Source organism: Phoxinus phoxinus, assembly GCF_949152265.1.
Source record: "Phoxinus phoxinus genome assembly, chromosome: 24".
Lineage (NCBI taxonomy): Eukaryota > Metazoa > Chordata > Actinopteri > Cypriniformes > Leuciscidae > Phoxinus > Phoxinus phoxinus.
In genome coordinates, this window is record NC_136899.1 from 24,391,676 (window position 1) to 24,412,283 (window position 20,608).

Genomic DNA, 20,608 nt, shown 5'->3' on the forward strand with positions numbered 1-20,608 from the left:
TATCACGATTTTCACAAAAATATGAAGCAGTTTTCAACATTTATAATAATCATGTTGCAATATTAATAATAAAAATGTTTCTAGAGCAGCAAATCAGCATATTAGAATGGATTCTGAAGGATCATGTGACAGAAATTTTTTATTTTAAATGTAATATTTACATTTCACAATATTACCGTTTTAATCGCCTGCATTTTTGTTTACATAAACGCAGCCATGGTGAGGTATAAGAGATAAAACACTTGACTTTCCATTTATGAAGCAACCCGTTGGAATAATTTCTATTTTGATCATCCCTTTCTTGATTCATCATTTGATTTTGGCATCGGTTTTTACACAAAATAGGATTATATATTTAAAATAACCATGCAACCATTAGATAACTGTACGCCACTCACAAAATGAAACATGCAATGTAATGAGGTCACGTGACAACAATGTATCATACTAATGTTTGAAGTGCTGCATAATGCTGGCAGTGTTCAGTGTTCAGTACTGCACAGTGTGTGGTAAGCAGGACGCTAGTCCTGAACAAATAAACAGTCTGAACAAATCTGCTAAATTCTCAAGAGTTCATCCCAATTCACCATGACTACCTGGCAGGCTCATGTCCACTAGGTGTCATTATCATGCTGCATGAATGTCAGTCTAAGCCAGACCTCTGTACTACCCTGGAAATCCTGAGTAATGATGCTCATTAACTATGCGCTTGTATCTGAGCTGCACCAATCACATCGGGTTATCTGATATAGGCAGGCCAGAGGCGAGCTAAACAGAAGAGGACAGCGCTGCGACGTCGAAGTCATTAGTAAACATTGCAAGATGGCTATGGATGAACACCGGTTGTTTGAAACGGCTTTGGCCGCTACTATGAACGAGTTAGACTTGGCTTTTTATCTAAAAGAGGAACAGGAGACGCCGCTCGAATCGTTCCTTTGCAAGAAGGACGTTTTTGCTGTTTTGCCGACCAGATACGGCAAGAGTCTAATCTACCAGTTAGATCCGCTGGTAGCTAAGCGTATGGGGCTTATTGTTGTGATTGGTCGTAGTGTTATCCAATTGCATGCAGTGAGATTTTCAAAAGCATGCTTGGTGCCGCCCCTTTTCATTACTCGATGCCAGGATTTCAAGGCTACCTCTGTACTACTTTCCACATTTAATTTGTAATCCAGCAAAAGTTTGATTTCTGAAGGATCATGTGACACTGAAGACTGGAGTAATGATGCTTAACATCTAGCTTTGCATCACAGGAATACATTTTACAATATATTCAAATAGAAAAGAGTTATTATAAATGTAATTTATTTCACAATATTACTGTTTTTACTGTATCAAATGCATGCAGCCTTGGTGAGCAGAATATACTTTTTTTTTTAAACATAAAAAAAATCTTAATTACTTTTGACCACCAGTGTGTGTCTGAAAAACAATTCCTGTTTCTAGCAACAATGCCTTTAATTCATTTGTGATGCTGTAAACAGAGCACAAGCATAAAATGACTATAAATTGGTGTTTTGGGCAAGTTTATGCCAGAGTAAACATGGATGAAATCAATGCCTTATTAGCAGGTAACTGACAATAAACTAGAGCACCTGCCTTTACTAAAGGATACGTGAACGGCTTGTCACCTATTAGTTTAAAGTACACACTGCAGTAGATGACCTCCTCTTCACTCACTGAGGGCAGCTGATATCCATACTAAACCAAGACAGTTAAAGAGAAAGAGAAAAATATGTGAATAGCAACGTTGGAGAGACAGTTACATAAAGACAGGGACATTAATACAGTTTAGTGACATTAAGTAATGAACAAACAATAAAATCTGCACTTAAAACTCTGTTATTTGTAAGCAAGTGAGTGTTTTCAACCAAAATATTTGGATGTGATTTGGGTTTAAACAGATGGTGTATATACACGGTATAAATGAGCAATTGTGCATTTCTGCGCATACATGCAAATGCTGTTTAATAAAGCCAAGCCTTCGAGTCTGTTTGTGATCAAAGGTTACATTGTGACCTCTTGTCCAAACAGAAGAGGATCAGAGTGCTCAACACACACACACACACACACACACACACACACACATAAAAAGTGTTTTCATGTTTTATGGGAAATCTCCATAGACGTAATGTTTTTTATACTGTACAAACTGTATATTCTCTCCCCTTACACTAAACCTACCCATCACACAAAACTTTCTGCATTTTTACATTTTCAAAAATCATCACTTAGTCTGATTTATATGCTTTTTTCCTCATGGGACCAAAAAAATATAGATATTGCCATCTTTGTGGGGACATTTTGTAGGGTTTTGTAGACCCCATAATGTAGGGTTTACCAGACCACACACACAGTACTATGTACTAACACACACACACACCTGTAAATCGTTTGCTCCAATTTAATAATACAGTAACACTATTTTGAATTTATTATTGCATTATGATGCATTTGGTGGTTAACCAGAGCAATTAGAATTACTATTGTTCATAAATTTTAAACTTTGGAACAAAGTCTCATTGTTTACCATGTTGTTCCAGTGTCTTTGAAGCTCCGTGTAAGATTGAAATGGGCTTTCCTGCGGAATCCTGCGACTGATGCTAATGATTTGGCCTTTCTTCAGACTGCACACACACACACACAGAGAGAGAGAGAGAGAGAGAGAGAGAGAGAGAGAGAGAGAGAGAGAGAGAGAGAGAGAACAATGCAGGAGAAGTATTGATTAATTGATTCATAAATCGAACACTGCCAACAAAAGCGATTATGATTTTTCCCCTGCATGATGGCCCGTGGAGCAACAGTGCAGCTTTAGAAAGTAACTGTTGTAAAAGTATAACGCTGTATAAAGCGGTCTAACAGAACATGCACACAAACACACACCTCGGCAGAACGTGGCACCAGTTATTTGGCATGACTGTACGCAGCACAGCATTATTCGTATGGAGGAAGCTTTTCACCACAGGAGCAGGAATGTCAAAATCATTCATCTGGCAGAAAAAAACAAAATTAATACCTCACACAAAAACAATATTGCAATCCAATAAAAGCTTTGGCTATTATATGTCTTGCTATGAATAACCGGTCTCATGTATGTCAATTTATTTTTCTCCATTCTGTCAACTGATGGTCCCTTGTCGCTTTTGGCTTGCTTGGTTGGGGACACTTAATATATTTAACAATATTATTAATCTGCCTGTATTGACAACATTATATGAGAAATTAACTGAGCTGGACGATGACATCACTGTTTTCTCCAGAGCGGCTGTATAATTAACTCAATTACGGTAGGCTAATAACTTTTTTCTAACAAATATGAACCATCAGTGTGACTATTTTCTTCTAGATCTGCTATACAGCCGAAACAAACTTTGTTGCATTATTTTCCTGTTATCTCTGTAAAGCTGCTTTGAAACAATCTCTATTGCAAAAAGCGCTATATACATAAAGGTGACTTGACTTGAATTATTATTTCAAGATATTATTAAAACTGCTATTTCTTAATAACTGATTTCGTAATCATTGGTTTTATGCAAATGCTGTGTTTCATAGTTGTCTATGCAGATATGTATTATCATATATTTTAAAATGAATTTATTTCTTATGAATATGCTTGTAATAGTGCATTATTGAAGCTATTATCTGTTTGAATAAAACATCTTCATAAAAGCTTTACATATATGAATTATACTAAGGCCTGGTTTACAGGCAGGGTTTAGATTAAGCCATGATTAGGCTTTAGTTCGTTTAGGACATTGAAGTAGCTTTTATAAACGTGCCTTAGAAAAACACATCACTGATGTACATCTTTAGATAAAACAATGGCGGTGACATATTTTTAGATAGTTGCTTTCAGTTAAAACCGCTCAAACGTGCATTTGGGATGGGACTAAACCAGGGGTATATGTTTTATTTATATTTTATTTACTGTGCAAATGATCTTAACTAATTAAAATTATATTTTGAACTAACTTAAGTGTATTCATAACATTTGTGTATAAATAAATTGTGTAATGTGTGTGTATGTATGTATGTATGTATATACATATATATATATATATATATATGACAGACAGATAGAGTTGATTCATTTCTATATTATATATTTATAAACCTTATTTATATGCAAATGTATGAAATAATATTACATTTAAATAATACTTATATAATCTTATAGTTGTTATAAACATACTCAAATACATTTATGTATAAATCCCAAATCAATTCTGATTATAATGACCATATATTGGTTTATATATACGGGTGAAATTCGAAAAATTTTAATATTGTGCAAAAGTTCATTTATTACAGTGATTCACCTTAAAAGGTGAAACTAATATTTTATAGACTCATTACATGCCAAGTGAGATATTTCAAGCCTTTATTTGTTATCATTTTGATGATTATGTCTTACAGCTTATGAAAACCTTTTCACAATATTCTAATTTTTAACAAATTATAACAAATAAAGGCTTGAAATATCTCACTTTGCATGTAATGAGTCTATATAATATATTAGTTTCACCTTTTAAGTTGAATTACTGAAATAAATGAACTTTTGCACGATAGTAAAACATTTTTACAGTAACAAACAAATGAAGAGAAAATCTTGTCCATCTTGTGTCTACTCGGCACGATCAGGATGACGAAAGGCAGATAAGTGACTAAGGCATAGGGCATGAACTGAGGCAAAGGTATAACGCTTGACAATGGCAGTAACTTGGTTCACAGGTTATAAGAGGCCAGACTGAGGACTATGAACGCAGGCTGCAGGTTTGTCTCCTCACCACAGCTGGGGCCAGTCTGACCGTGTTGGCTTCCACACTGACACACAGCTGGGTCTCGCTGATACTCAGCTCAAGCACTGTGAATGAACACACAAGAGTGCAGACGTGAGCATGAGTCAGCGAGAGTGGGAAAACACTTGTCTGTGTAATCATCAGTTAGTGAGTGAATTGTAAACGGCATCTAGGATTTAGGGTAGGGTGTAACATGATAAAAGCTAGCTTAAAACATGACTCAGACAGTGCTAATGATTCTGGGATAAAGTGAAAGGAGTAGCCTACATTGTTCAGAAGTAGGCCAACAGTGACTACGCTTACATGCAACCACAAAATGTGAACAAAATGTGTGTAGGCAATATTGCGATTAAAACACATTTCCCTCATGTGAACAAAATACTTCAATCAAATGGATGCAATTGACCCTTCGCATGGAGCTTGATTGACAGGTGGTCTGACCAATCATACTTCGCCATCCGCCATTTTGTCCGACAAAGCAGTCAGGAGAGTTAGTAGATTAACATGGGAGGATTTGAACTTGAGAAGCGGAGTGTACTGACGTCTTTCCGCGGTTAAAACAACATTCCTTCTGATGTTCATTCATGTTTATTTGATGCTATAAATTAACTAGAAGGAAGAGATGATCGGTTCACGAGCGGCTTTAACTGAGGCGACACAGCGATCTGTCAGACACATTAAAGAGCCTCAAAATTTCTTTTTAAAAATGACCAATTTTGAAAGGTGAGACTTTGTTTAATATGTTTAATATCAAAAGTAACCCAAAAGTAACCTGGTCTGTGTCTGTCAGTGTGTTGTGTCAGTCTCCACTCTGCTCCGCGATGTATTTTTCACTGCGTGAGAACATGGTGTGTGTGTGTGTGTGTGAGAGCGGCGTAGTGTCGGACATAGCAACAGTTACTAAAGGGGGCGGGTCTTTGCGAAGGGTCAATTAAGCTCATAATCATAGTAACCATAATCAGAGTGATAATAATCAGGCATGTAAACGCTCATCTACTCCACTCTGACTAAAGTGTGCATGTGATTGTAACATTCACGGATCACGTTGTCATGTGCAGATTCGTGAACATCTAGCACAAAAATCACATTTTTGGGGTGTTCATGTTGACAATGATGCACGACATGAATATAATGCAGTATACTGAGGGTCGAAAACATCGAAATTAAGACATTTAAGTGAGGTAAAAACATCCTATATGTGACCCTGGACCACAAAACCAGTCTTATGTGTCTATTTTATGAAATACATCATATGAAAGCTGAATAAATAAGCTTTCCATTGATGTGTGGTTTGTAATGATAGGACAATATTTGAAAATTGGGAATCTGAGGGTGCAAAAAAATCTAAATATTGAGAAAATTGCCTTTAAAGTTGTCCATTTATGTTCACGATTGTGTTGCATCCACTCACAAAAATAAAATTTTGATATATTTACGGTAGGAAATGTACAAAATATCTTCATGGATCATGATCTTTACTTAATATCCTAATGATTTTTGGCATAAAAGAAAAATCAATAATTTTGACCCAATACAGTGTTTTGTTGGCTATTGCCAGAGATATACCTGTGCGACTCGAGACTGGTTTTGTGATCCAGGGTCACATATGTCCATATTAATGTGTTTTGCATTTGAGTAAGTCGATTAAAACAGTGGCCAGTAACACGCCTACAGTGTGTGAGTTCATCATTTATGCTGTGCATTGGGATATGTGAATAATAGCAAGTAAAAATAACCAAAATTCTTAGTGAATAATCTGAATAATAAAAATTGTATGTAAACGGGAGTGAAGAGGTTTGCTTGTGTGTCATTTAAACATCTTACTGCGATTAAGTCCTTACTCTGATTCCTGGAAATAATCACATTATTGGTGCGCATGTAAACATAGTCAGTGAAACTCAAAGTCAAAACATCACAAAAAGTTGATTTCACTAATAGAAAAACATTTAAGTGTTGTTATAAGTACTCCATCATATTAGTCACTCCCTGCCACCAATCAAGAGAAATCAGTCTAACAATGTGAACAAAAACGGCAGTGTCTCACGCCAAAGTATACAGACGCCTCCCACCTACCAACAGCATTTAGTTTTCCAGAGTCACTGAGGAAATCCTTTCCTGGAAAAGGAGGAAAAAGTCAGTATTACTCTTAGATGATGATGAGATTTCTGTGCAATTAATTAAAATACTTGTGATGGGGAAGTTTTGCAATCTGTTAACATCATTAAGAAGAATTTTTGATGACGTGTGTTTTAAAACCCTCACATTTTCATAAAAAGAGATTAAATTATAGGAAATTCTCTCTGCTCAGCTTTAATAGAGAGTGACAAAGACTTCTGAGAGCCATGAATACAGCTTTAACTGTGCTCAAGGACAGTGCCACACACATTTTCAAGGCACGGCCTCCAACACAAGGCCATCAAACGGTCTGGTTATCTTATCATGTGCTGATTTTTAACTTATACATCAAATATTTTATACCAACTAATTCTTGGCTGAAAACTAATAACTGACTTAAGTCAGAACACAGCAGACGACAGGAGCATTAAGAACTAATAAGCACTAGTAAATACTAAAAACGCATGAAACTGCCAAGTAGTGCACTTAAAGTGTGCACCATGAGCTCGAGCCAAACACCCCCCAGAAGCTTTTTTTCTTCCCTTGGTTGAACATTATTAAAGTCAGAGCTTATTTAGAGATATCAGTCGAATGGCTTAGTGCAGGCGCTAATGGATCCAAGGTTGTATCTCGTAAATTACCGTACTAATAATGCCCAGAATTAGCCTAGAAATCTAGACGCACCCTAGCGGCAGTAAAATGTATTTTGCAGCCAGGGCAGTCTAGCAACTCTCCATAGACCTTCAAGCTGGAAAAACCTAAATTGGGTCAGGCCAATCCCGTCGTGTATAGAGTAGGCGGGGGCGGGCTTAACATATGACGACAGAGTTGCGACGGCTGCCACTTGAAAACAAATAATGGCGGCTGCGGATGGAGAACAGTGGCCTTTCGAATCGGCTTTGGCCGCGACTCTGGAGGACTAGGAGTTAAGTTTTTCTTTAACTCCTTATCAAGCACCGGCCCGCGGGCGGGCCGAAGGGGCGTGGCTAAACTTTTATTACTTTTTATCGGCTTTGTTTTATAACAAATATTCAATCAACTATCATAAACTATGCATCATTTGAAAGCTAAAACACTCAAGAATCATGTTCTGAGCTTATTTTTGCAATCAATACACCAGAGAGGAAAGGGTTAAATTAAATGCTGACTGACTGACCTTGTAAACATGAACACAATGAACGGCAATACTTATCTTTTGGCGCTTTTCCATTACCAGTACCAGCTCGACTCGACTCAGCTCGTCTCAGCTCAGCTCGGCTCGGCTCGCGTTTCGCTCCGTTTTCCATTGCATAGTACTTCCACAATAGTACCTGGTGGTCGTCATAGCGACGCGACACACACCCGCTACCCACACACACAGGACAATGGAGGAAATCGAGTGTATGCTGTTTTACATAATATTAGTAATGGGTATATCACGCAATCTCTGGCAAAACTATTTAAAAATGCCGGGGTTATTCAGGATACTCCGTCTGGCGCGTGCAATGATGGCGCAGTGAATAGTGACGATTCTCGCTGACCAATCAGCAGTCTCCCGTGTGTCACGTCAGGTTTTAGTATCGCCTCAGCTCGCCTCGGCTCGCTTAGAACCTCGCCGGAGGTGATACGAAAAAAAGTACCTGGAAGCAGGTACTGGTACAACTTTTACACAGTGGAAAACCAAACAAAGGCGAGTCGAGTCGAGGTGAGGCGAGCCAAGGCGAGCTGGTACTGTGCAGTGGAAAAGCGCCATTTGATCGCGTATGGTTCAGATCAGTTCGGACGAATCCAATAAACACCAGCATACATTTCAATGTAAGGGTCTACTCTTCAAAATGCATCCCACTGTTTAATCCAAAACAACAACAAAATAGGGAAAAAAACGAAATATCCTCCTTTGTTTACATGAGCGTTTTGAGTTAGAGTAATCCATCATGTTCATTTTCAATGAAATATCGATTCCAACGTTCAAAAGCCATATCTCCCCCGTAGTTTGGAATCTTCCGGGTAAATTGAGCCCTCCCTCGTGTCTATCCTTCAATCACAGGCTTTGTTATTGACTGAAACAAAAAGGGAGCATTTTATCGGCTGCGCGAACTGTCAATCGCGCTCCTCGGTTTTCAACTGGATAAAAGCCTGGATAAAGCCAGCCAATGTCTAGTCAGCAAAGTTTTGATTGATGGGAGTATTGACCAACCAACATCGATGCAGTGATTGACGAATCTGCTTGCATGAAACGTGTAATACAAGAACAAAGCGCAAACTTTTCATTCACACGTGCGCTTTCGCCATTCCACACGCAAGTGCGCACACACATAGTGCGCCGACACATACACACACATAGCGTTGTTTTACATTGTTTTGCCCACGGAGTTCGAATAAACCATAGACAGTATATAAACACACGGATTTAATCCAAAGCTTATATCTGAACATCTCTACCATTGATCGTCGACTACAGAATACTTTGGTGGTGTTTTGAAGAAGGTGGAGAGGAGAAGCGACGAAGAGCAGCAGAAAGTAATAGGATATCCATTATAATAATCCGTTTACTGTAATTTATTTGAGTAAAAAACACTGTTCTAATTACAAATGTTCTAAAACTATTTTTTATATATATAAATATATATTTTATACACTAGTTGGAAAACAGTCACTTCTGGAATGTCTAGGCTATACGTTTAATGATAGACGTTTTATTTCACTGTTTTTGCTATTAGAATTGATCAAAATAAAGGGTATTTTGTTAAAATGTTAAAATGTTTTGCTGAAATAGTTTTTTATTGTGTGGTTTGATGGGCAAAACAGTCTTGAATTGATATGCATGCATGTAGTATGTACTGTTTACTCTTATGTCATTTGGTAACAGGTCTCCATTTGGAGTCTCCAAATAGGTTTTTGGAAAGGACGCCTATACTTTTCATCAATAAAAGCTTACAGAAACTACATTTTTGGGAGTATCAATCTCAAATTTGACTCAAAACATGTCCAGACATTCAATTTTATCTTTATGGTGTTTTCAGGCCTTTGACATAAAAGTCTGATCAATTTTTCCCTAAGTTAAGTTCATTCAAAGAAATCGTAAGTCACTTTCATGTCAATTTACCTTGTTTTACTCTTTTCCTATTCAACTGAGTTAAAATTGACTCTTGGGTAACAAAGTTTCAATTGTCTAGTTTAAAAAAATACAAGAATTATGAATGTGGACCATAGGGTTTAAGAGCTACAGACATTTGTATTTGGGTATGCCGTTTTCAGAAAATTCTCAAAAATAGGGGCGCTTGATAAGGGGTTAAGAAAAGAGAAAAGACCGGCACTTAAAGGGCACCTATTATGGAATTTTGAAATTTACCTTTCATGTAGTGTGTAACATAGATCTAAGTGAACAAAAACATCCTGCAAAGTTTGAAATATGAAAGTGCACCGTATATAAAGTTATTGTCTTTCAAAAGTGAGAGTCGACTCGGAGTCATTTTTATGAATCGTTAGAAGACAGAAGCTTTTTCTCTGACTAGATGACGTCAACTTGTCAAGTTATTTGAATACGATACGCCCACTTATTGCGCTCCAAGGCCAGCAGGGAAACATCATGTCGACGAGACGCTGTGTTCTGAAGTGCGACTCAAAAGCCAACTTTTTTCATCTGCCCAAGGAGGAGCATTTGAAGACTAAGTGGCTACAATTCACTACCTACCACAGAAGTATAGTCCGAGCCTTGTGCTTTGTTCGCGTCATTTTGAAGACGATTGCTTTTTAAATGCAATCAAACTTGGATTCGCGAGCCGCTGATATTGAAGGAAGGTTCAGTTCCAAGTGTATTTGCATCAGCTTCCTCCTCCGTATCACAACCTGTAAGTGTTATTAATAATTTTTGCTTTTATGTTTTATGTAGCATGCTTAATAATTATTTTGTTTGTTGTGTAAGCACCGTTTAGCTTCTAGGTCTTCAATGACAATTGTATTGAGATATGTGAAGTGTTTGTCGTTGTTTTCGGAGTTGTCTAAAGAATAGAGTAATACCTCGTAGTAACGTAACTGCATTTTTTTTATGCATCGGGCTAATGCAAACAAAGACTGATTGTGCTTTTACAATATGAACTCTGGGCTAACGTTATGCTCGCTAACATAACATTAAATTCTTTATCTTATTTTTCGTTTTTTACTACAAACTATAAAGCAGTGGACTATAATCATTATTATAACACAATTTAATTGATAAAAGCATTATTGCACTCCGTGTTAAAAATAAGTATTATCTCTGTAAACACTGCTGGGTCATCTGACCAATCAACGCAGATTAGCGTCGCGCAAAGGAGGGGTTTGAAAAACGAGTCGTTGAACGAATCATTTGGGAGTCGGTGAGCAAATCAGGTAAAAATAAATGCATATTATACGAAAACAAAAGTGTTTTTTGTCATTGCATGCATGTAAAACTGTTGTTGGGGACTCCCACAACAACATTAGGAACATTTTAAATGTCATAATAGGTGCCCTTTAAGTCATTCTTAAAAAAGGAAGATGTGTTTGGAGTTTTGCCGACTGGATACGGAAAAAGTTTCACCTTCTTCATTGCTCTGGTTGGTTGTAGCGCTATCCTATTGCGTGCAGAGGGATTTTGAGAGACAACCGTTTATCCCGCCCCTCGGATTAAGCCGCGTCTATGGAGAGTTGCCAGACTAAACATATTGATGTACGTCTGGCTTGCCAGGCTAGCCCAGAATGGCACCAGACTTCTACAGTAGTACAAATAGGTTTTGTACTCATAAAACGAGGCAATGGAAAGTTTGTAAGTACATCAGGAGTTTATTTAAATAACACTTGCCTGATGGCTTACCGCTAACCCGGACGTCGAGGTCACTTCTGTGATTTGGGAAAAGCCATTTTATACCTCTAATTAGTAACTTTAATTATGCCTGTGATAATTCATGACAACACTGCTGAACTCCAAAAATGCAATGATCTTAGCTCCTTTCTATTAGTTAAACTTCTGAACTGACTATTGCTGACCTTAAGCCAAGGCAATAAAAATATTAGCTCAGTAAAGGAAACGAAGGGATCGGACTACATGAATTGCTCGTCCCTACACTAGAAAGACGGCTCAGTTAAGATTACACAGCAGCTAAATCAGCCACAAAGTGAACTTCACCCTGTACTCGGGAAAGACTGTCTTCACAAAAGGCATCAGAGTTATTTTGTCAGTGATCAGTTATGTCACTTTCTATTGCCTGTATCATATGGATCCAGACAGGCAAAATTCAGCTTGTAATTGTGTAAACTACAGACATTTAAATATACTGTCCATGGGATATTAAGTCCCCCTGTGGTGAAAATCAAGCTTTTAATGTTGTTTTTGTCTATTTGGTGTTTTTAATATGCTTTAAGACAAACCATGTGCAAATTCATAAATCAACACCATTGATGCTGAGTATTTTCTCCTCAAAACTGCAGTGAACCAAAGACAGTCTCAAAAACACGGTTTGAAATCGCTGGTGTTTCTGACGTCACAAACTAGCTTGTAACCAATCAGATCAACGTGTGATCGCCAACCAGTGGATCTTTGAGCTGAGTGAGTGGAGGCGGGCTCATTTGCATATTCATAGAACCGCGTATACTAAATGAGGCAAGGGTGTAGAGTTATATTCAAGCTATTTTAAGGCATGAATTTTTTTTTTTTTTATGAAAAAAAAAAAGTTTCAATAAGTAATTTTGGTGATCAAAGATGCGTTTAAAGGGATACAATTATTGACTACTTTAATACTCACCCGCTATTAGGTATTGACCAGCTTTGTTCCATTTAGGGGCCAGTTTAGCAGTCACTGAATAAGACAAACAGGTCTGCAGAATGGCAGGGAATACCCTTTGAGGAAGATTGAGCTACAGGACGAAAAAAGAGAGACTATTAGTAGCACAAAGGCTAGGGTCACACTGCAGGCAAAAGTGGACCAAATCTGATGTATTTTTGTTTTTTTGTTCACATGTCACTCTGTGACTGTTATACTGTAACCACATGAAATCTGGTCTTTTTCATTCTTGCATATGCGGTCCAAAAATTAAGATACAGGTCTGATGTTTTGCAAATGCAACGTCAATCTGAAGAGTCATATCAGAATTTACAAATTTACATCAGACTAGATCGTCATTCTTCACAATTCTGTTTTGTCTTTAAAGAAGTTAATCATTTTATTCAGCAAAGACACAACGAAAATTTATCAAACGTGACAGTAAAGACAGACATTGATATGTGTATATTCCAAATTAATGTTGTTCTTTTTAACTTTCTATTTATCAAAGAATCCTGAAAAAATAATTATCACAGTTTCCACAAAAATATTTCAACATTGATAATAATCAGAAATGTTTCTTGAGCAGCAAATCATCATATTATACTGATTTCTGAAGGATCATGTGACACTGAAGACTATTTTACTATATATTCACATGGAAAACAGTATTTTAAATAGTAATATTTCACATTATTACCATTGCACAATTTTATATCAAATAAATGCAGCCTTGGTGAGCAGAAGAGACTTCTTTGAAAAACATTTAAATTATAAATGGTAGTAGTATATTCTGAGGTAAAGACACTGTTCGGGACAGACAAATAGTGTCAGTCTGGGATAAAGGTCAGACTGAACTCATGAAACATGAACATTCGAGATTTGTCTGAACAAACAAGACACAGACAGACATATTATAACTAACCTGTAGACCATGTTTCTGTGCAAAGGCCTGGATGATGCCTCTCTTGTGAAATGTAATCTAAGACAAAGTGCAGGGGACAATCAGACTGGACAGTTAAACAAAACTACCACGTTCATGTACATCAGGACCAAAGCTAGAGATCATGGACTTATAAGAAGCACACACAACTTCCTTCAGACCTTCATTCAGTGGAGTTGAATTGCAACAAAGCTTGTCATCTTTCCCCTTTTGGCTACACAAGTACAAATGCCATGGAAGTTACATAAGCACAACATAGTCAATTATTCACCAGTGTACCCATTGAAGTCTGACAACACATTCACAACTTTTCTAAAATGTGCATCAGATTCAAATCAAAGCACGACTGAAGGGGTACGGCATCTCGGTGGCTGCGTTTAACACAGTGTGAAGTGCTGATTTAATTGGCCTTAGTTCAGGACAGGAAAGGAGATGACAGAGTGTGTGGAATGTGCCTCAAATATTTGGCTTCGCACGGGACATGCCTTAGCACGAGCTGAGCTGACACACACACACACGCACACACACACACACGCATGAGAAGTCACGCACATGCAACACCACAAACTTCACTGACAGGTGCAAATGCACGAAAGGTGATGCACGTATCACGAACACTGAGGAAAAAAGAAGAGCAATAACACGTACTGACAGGAAAAGCAATATAAATCATAAATGTTTTGCCTGACATGGAATTATTCATACAGTATGTTATGGCATTAATTCAAATCATCATTATATATACAGGGTTTTTATTGCAGGTTTCAGTAAGTCAAATTTAAGACATTTTTAAGACATTTTAAGACCATAAAGATTTAAATTTAAGACCTACATGACGCTATAACCAGCAAATAACAAATAAAATTAGCATCAATGTGCACTTTTTGTTTACATAAAAATTTAAATAATAACATAAAAGATTATGGCTAGATTTTAAAAGAGTGTCTTGCAACATGTCATCTAATAACATGTACAAGTTCAAATAAAGTTTTGACAAAAAAGGTTTTATAAAAAGATAAACCTCACGTATTTCAGCCTTTAAATATTTTTTTATAGAATTAATGTGTCAAAAAAAAAAGATAAATTACTGACATTTACAATGCAGATTAGCTTATTTTTTATTATTAATAGTAAGATTTGGTCTGATTTTCCCGTTGCGTCTGTCGTTGCTATGCAACCATGCACTGCGCTCTCCACAACGACAGTAGCTAGCTAATGGATTTCCACCACTGATAAACACTTGCTGTAGCCATTATTTATTTACGGAGAAGAGAAAAACACCTGTAGTGTTTGGGTGCACGGTGCGCCCCCATCCTTCATGTTGACTGAGCTTTCAATGTTGTTACGGAAAGGGTGAAGCGGATTGGTTGGTTCTTGTCACACGACCTGCGGTGCGCTTGCAGAATTCTGAAAAGTTGAGCTTTTTTTTTTATCTCGCTCCGCCTGGAAAAAACGGCCGCATTGCTTCTAATATGAGTGCGCTTGCCGCGCGCCTAAATTTGAAATAACGAACTTGAGCGCGCAAAAGACGCAATATATGAACAGCCTCTTTGGTATCTACTGCCAATCAGGCCACGAGCTGCTGGTAGCTCGCGAGCGCCGTGTCGGAGACCCCTGCTACAGCTCCGCTTTGTAGGCTACGACTCGATACTTTTTTGCTACTTTGTAATAACTTTGTGTGGCCAGCATTTCAGGAAATGAACGAGGGTAAAACCTTTTTAAGACCTGACTAAATTAAATTTAAGACCTCGAATGAAAATCGGGCCGTTTTTAAGACGTTTAAAGGCCTTAAATTTGAAGTTCAGAATTTTAGACTTTTTAAGACTTTTTAAGACCCCGCGGGAACCCTGTATATAATTACGTTACATTTTATTAAAAACAAAGTTGCATTTTGTGAGCAAGAGCATTGGTTAATTCATCTATGCAAGTAGGAATACAATTGAGATACACGTCGAATTATGGTTATGCTACATTACATATTTCTTCAGCCTGTGGAATGTCTGATATAGATTAAATTATGTCAAAATATGATGTATACAGCAACCCAAATACACTAATCAGATTTTATTAGGGCAATTGATACTAATAGGCCTACACTGCAAATTATCAGATTTCTTGTTCATAATTTATCATCAGCAATTACAGAACATGTAAATTGTAACAACTTTTAATTTAAAAACATTTGTAACACTTTGAAAAACTCCAGATGATTGCTTGTATCTTTTCTTTGCGTAAAAATTAGTAATTCATTGTTTTCACGCACACCAGGAGGGCAAAACAAGACTTTTCTTCATTGCCAGCCTGTCAATTTTACTAGGTTTGTACTGATGTTGTAAGACTGTGATATATATATATATATATATATAGAAAAAAAAAATTATTTACACCTTATTAATGATGTATATGTACAGGCGAGCAAGTGAACCTGGAGTTTTATACAATGCAGTTTCCACTTCCACATCATATTCTGGGCTCACCAGGGGCCTCATTTATAAAGCTTGCGTATGCACAAAACGGGGCTGAAAACATGCGTACGCCAGTTCCTGCGCAAAAGGTGGGATTTATAAAGAAAAACTTGACGTGAAAATATGCGCACCTCCACGCAAACTCTGACCCATGCATACGCACATTTTGGAGACAGAGCAGTTTGGCGACACCAATGGGGAGCTGGAGTTAAATGTCTTTTTGGTCACTTTTAGACAGAAAATCGAAATAAAATTATACATATACAGAAAGATAATAGCTACAAATATAATTTCACTCACCAAGTCTATCACTTAAAACAAATATCCACATCTTAAATGTCCGCGCCAGCGAGCGCGTTGGGCCGTTTAGTGAAACTGACGCATTTCTAACGGCAGATGAAGTAAAACTGTAAATCTTCATTATGAGTCCTAATCATAAATAGGCTACAGTGCATATTCACATTCAAAATAACAGTTTAAATAAAATATAATTTAAACTATGTTTTACTATATAAACATTTAGATTAAATATGCTCATTAATGGAGTTAAACACTTAAACTTCATGACATTTACTGAAAAGTTAAAAATATATATAGCCTATTCAATGAATAGCCTATACATATTTGTTGTGCATGCGATGCTTTTGAACACTTTTCCTTTGGCATGCTGTGTTTTAATGTTTTAGCTACAGAGATAGGCTAATGCTTATCATGATAATAGCAGATTGTGCAAATATAATGCACAACAAGGTCTTTATCTGTTTCCATTAAAAATATAAATCAATTAAAAATACTATTTGGCCAGTGGAAAAGATTGAGAAAAACTTTCTCTGAAATGCATTGTACACTATTTGATTTATTTATTCAAAAACAAGGCAAAGATATAGGCTACTAGCGGTAAATTATTTGTATTAATGTAATGTGACGGCACATCCGTATGTCATATTTTCCTAATGTCTTGTACCGTTAAACATGTTATCACGTGGATGAATAATCATATGCAAATGATATGCAGATGAGGATATGCATAGTAAAACTAGGCGTTGTAAGCTCCATATATGGTTATTTCGGGGAGGATACGCATGTGCGCACAATCTTCCGCTGAGTGGGATTTATAAAGTGAATTCTGCGCAGGTTCTGGCGTACGCACGGTTTTATAAGTCTGAATATTTTTTTGCGCACGCCATTTTTGGCTTTCGGGCGCACGTACACTTTTAGTAAGGATCCTACGCACAGTTTTATAAATGAGGCCCCAGTTCATCTGCATTTAGTGTGCATCATTAATAAAGTTGAATTTGGTCTTTTAACACCACTGTTTTAGTAGGTCCTGCTGTTTTTACAGTTTTAAATACTGCAGCAGGTGCTGCATATGGATCACAAGTGCCCAAAACTTGCATTTTGTTCACATTTTTATTTGCCTTCTTTTGGGAGGTGATTAAAATATTTGTGGCTTGAAACAGATGTAAAATTGACAGGCTTATGCTGCAGTTTTATGGATGTTTTGCCCTACAGGTCTCCTATATAATATAGTCTATATTAAAAGTCTATATTTGTTGTATAGGATACTACAAATATGCATGTATGTTATCTCGCTCTCCTGTATGACGTACTCTATTTTTTTCTCAACAACAAAATGCAATTGAAACAGAAATTCAATTTGAAAATTAATAGTTATCCATCCATTGTTTATAGCAGCTACTTATCCTCTCTAAGGACTAAATGTAGGTTATTTACATATATATTTTAGTTTAAAGCTGATTGTAAATCATAATTGATATCACACACACACAATATATAATACTTACAGTCATTATAACAGTGATGCCCCCACAAAAGCCTAACAGAGGTGAGGCAACAACGTCTGAATGCAAGAGAACAAGCTCCCTGAAAGAGAAGGACAAAAAAAGACTTTAGTGAGCATGCAATATCTGTGATTGATGCCGTTCTGGTTAATTTGACACTTCCAAGGTCAAAATAATGAAATATAAAGCACTTCCATCATAGGAAACAACCAGGGGTCTTTAAAAATAGAGAATATGTCTTATATGTCAAAAAATACAGTTTTGACTGTAGTCAACACACTAGATTTCCATAAAGTTGGCATGAAATGGAAGTTGTGATAATCTTTTCTTTTCTATTGTGTATATAGATTTTCCAAGTGAAACTGATTTTCGAAAAAGAACAAATGTAAGGCACAACTTGATTTTGTCCATAGAGAGCCTAAGTCCCTCCCCTTCCGGTGCACAATGGGACTAGCCTGGGAAAACCCAGACCACTCTCAGTTGTAACTGAGTTAGGATCTGGCAAAGCTCCATAGACAATTCATTTCCACAGGGGCGTCACCAACGGACGTCGGATAGATCTAAAACCAATCAGAGCGATGAATGACATGACGTATGCAGAGCGACGGAGAAACATCTCGAGACTCTCAGCAATTCTCTGTTTGTGTTAACGAAAATGACAATTTTAAATCGCTTGAAACAGACGCGATAGCTGATTCGAACGAGTGATGTTGTGATGTTCCACGGCGGCATCCATCTCTGTAATGTACAAAATCTGCGTCACCGTCTCTGCTCTGTCGTCATCGTGTAAAACGTTTCTGATTGGTGCCGCGATTTCGGCGGATTGGAAATGGGTTTCAATGGGCTCTTTGCCAGACCCACTTGCAGAGCAAATCTAAATTTGCCGGAAGTGGTCTGGGTTTTCCCAGGCTACAATGGGACCTTATTTCGGAAAAATATTGTATGGTGGTAAATGGCGAGAGAAAACAAATATTTTGATCTCGTTTGAATTGTGTCCTGAATTACACATATGATGTTTGTCAATTTAAAAGATACATTTTAAAGTCAAGAAAGTCGCAGTTTGATGTAAAACTGTTGAGGTATAAGACTGTGAAAATACGTCATTACAAAGACTACAAACCCGCACATATGACGTCATACCTTTACTCTCAATGACTGAAGCTAACTCTACTGAAGCTAACTCTACTGAAGCTAACTCTACTGAAGCTAACTCTACTGAAGCTAACTCTACTGAAGCTAACTCTACTGAAGCTAACTCTACTGAAGCTAACTCTACTGAAGCTAACTCTACTGAAGCCAACTCTACTGAAGCTAACTCTACTGAAGCTAACTTTACTGAAGCTAACGTCTGTCATGTTTTCTATAGTCTTACGTTATAATCGCAACGTTACGCTTTGATGCCTGAGTGTTTTGTACCAGACTGCACACACACGAGCAACGGTGACGTATAGTGCGAGACGAGAGATGTAGTTCATTGAGCGATTTTCACAAAAAACTAAACGTTACTCTTCTGTTTTATGACAAACTGTGACTTTCTTGACTTTCATAATTATCTTTTAAATTGACAAACATCATATGTGTAATTCAGGGCACAGTTCGGACGGAATAAAAAGATAAGTTGTCTCTCGCAATTGACTACCATACATATTTTTTCCGATGAGCCGGAAGCGGAGGGGCGGGACTCTCTATTGGATGGTTGTGATTTGCTATTGGTGGATCTTATGTGAGTGACAGGTTGCCCCGCCCTCACGCCAGTAAACACGTCATCAGAGAAGAGATGTTGCTGCAAGAGGGAGGGGAAGCATTAAAAAAAATGATGTGCATGGAAAAATCATTTATAATTATTCATTAATATGCATTAAATCACAAGTTAAAGATAATCTATCAAGATATTATAAATGTAACGTTATGTGGAAAAACCTTGGTCTTCAAAAAACATGGTCTTAAAATGAGCACACTTCTAGCAGTAACTCCTATTTTAAAATATAATATTTGTCTTTTCACCTGCAGGTTTTCAATTGTTTGTTTCTCAACTCCCCTTCATCGTAACTTGTCGGGAAGAACAGATTAACACAACATAAATTCCTCAGGTCCGGAAGACTGAGGAAAAACAAAGACTGTGTCCTACTTCCACTCATTCTGAAAGGGAAATCGTGAGGGTTAAATTGGCCAAACTAACACGGTCACTAATCTGTGACCAAAATTAGCTATTATAGGTTAATCAGAGACTATTTTGGTCCAAAGAGGAATGAGAAATTACAAAACTCCAATAAACAGTTGACTTAGAAAGAAAGAAAGAAAGAAAGAAAGAAAGAAAGAAAGAAAGAAAGAAAGAAAGAAAGAAAGAAAGAAAGAAAGAAAGAAAGAAAGAAAGAAAGATAACTTTTTACCTCAGTGAGGTTATACAAATATGTTGAGGTAAAACGGCGCAAGCTTTTGGCGGCAAGAGCGAGGAGACACTAAAGGCTCGCGTGCCAGTGTTTTAAGAGAACACACACACTTATCTGACAGAAAAACCTAAACGACATCAACAACTGGCGCCTCAAACAGCGTTAAGGCCAACCCACTTAAATTATCGTGACTAACGGACATCACTAGATTAACGTGATGGCGATAAACTGCAACGTTTCCGTATTGCGTGAGAACTGCGCTCTCGTGAACTTTCGTGAACTTCAGCCGAGTTACTTCGTGTGCTTCGCCGAAACCTATGACCCAATGAGTTGATTGA

At 37.2% G+C, this 20,608-nt stretch overlaps 1 protein-coding gene across 2 annotated transcripts in view; it reads right to left on the reverse strand.

The window, feature by feature from the left end:
• Positions 1-20,599, reverse strand: part of cUnh18orf63 (chromosome Un C18orf63 homolog) — a 35,004-nt gene extending 14,405 nt beyond the window's left edge. The window contains exons 1-10 of one of the 2 annotated variants that reach the window (XM_079602427.1): positions 20,271-20,599; positions 19,885-20,019; positions 17,884-17,962; positions 13,596-13,652; positions 12,653-12,764; positions 6,870-6,911; positions 4,785-4,861; positions 2,881-2,987; positions 2,528-2,624; positions 1,613-1,698 (exon numbers count right to left, since the gene is read on the reverse strand). In XM_079602427.1, the coding sequence (XP_079458553.1) occupies positions 1,613-1,698; positions 2,528-2,624; positions 2,881-2,987; positions 4,785-4,861; positions 6,870-6,911; positions 12,653-12,764; positions 13,596-13,652; positions 17,884-17,962; positions 19,885-20,018 (791 nt within the window). In that variant the 5' untranslated portion in view covers position 20,019; positions 20,271-20,599. The remainder of the gene's footprint in view (positions 1-1,612; positions 1,699-2,527; positions 2,625-2,880; positions 2,988-4,784; positions 4,862-6,869; positions 6,912-12,652; positions 12,765-13,595; positions 13,653-17,883; positions 17,963-19,884; positions 20,020-20,270) is intronic. The other variant, XM_079602428.1, reaches the window with a different exon arrangement.
• Between the last annotated feature and the right edge of the window lie 9 nt (positions 20,600-20,608).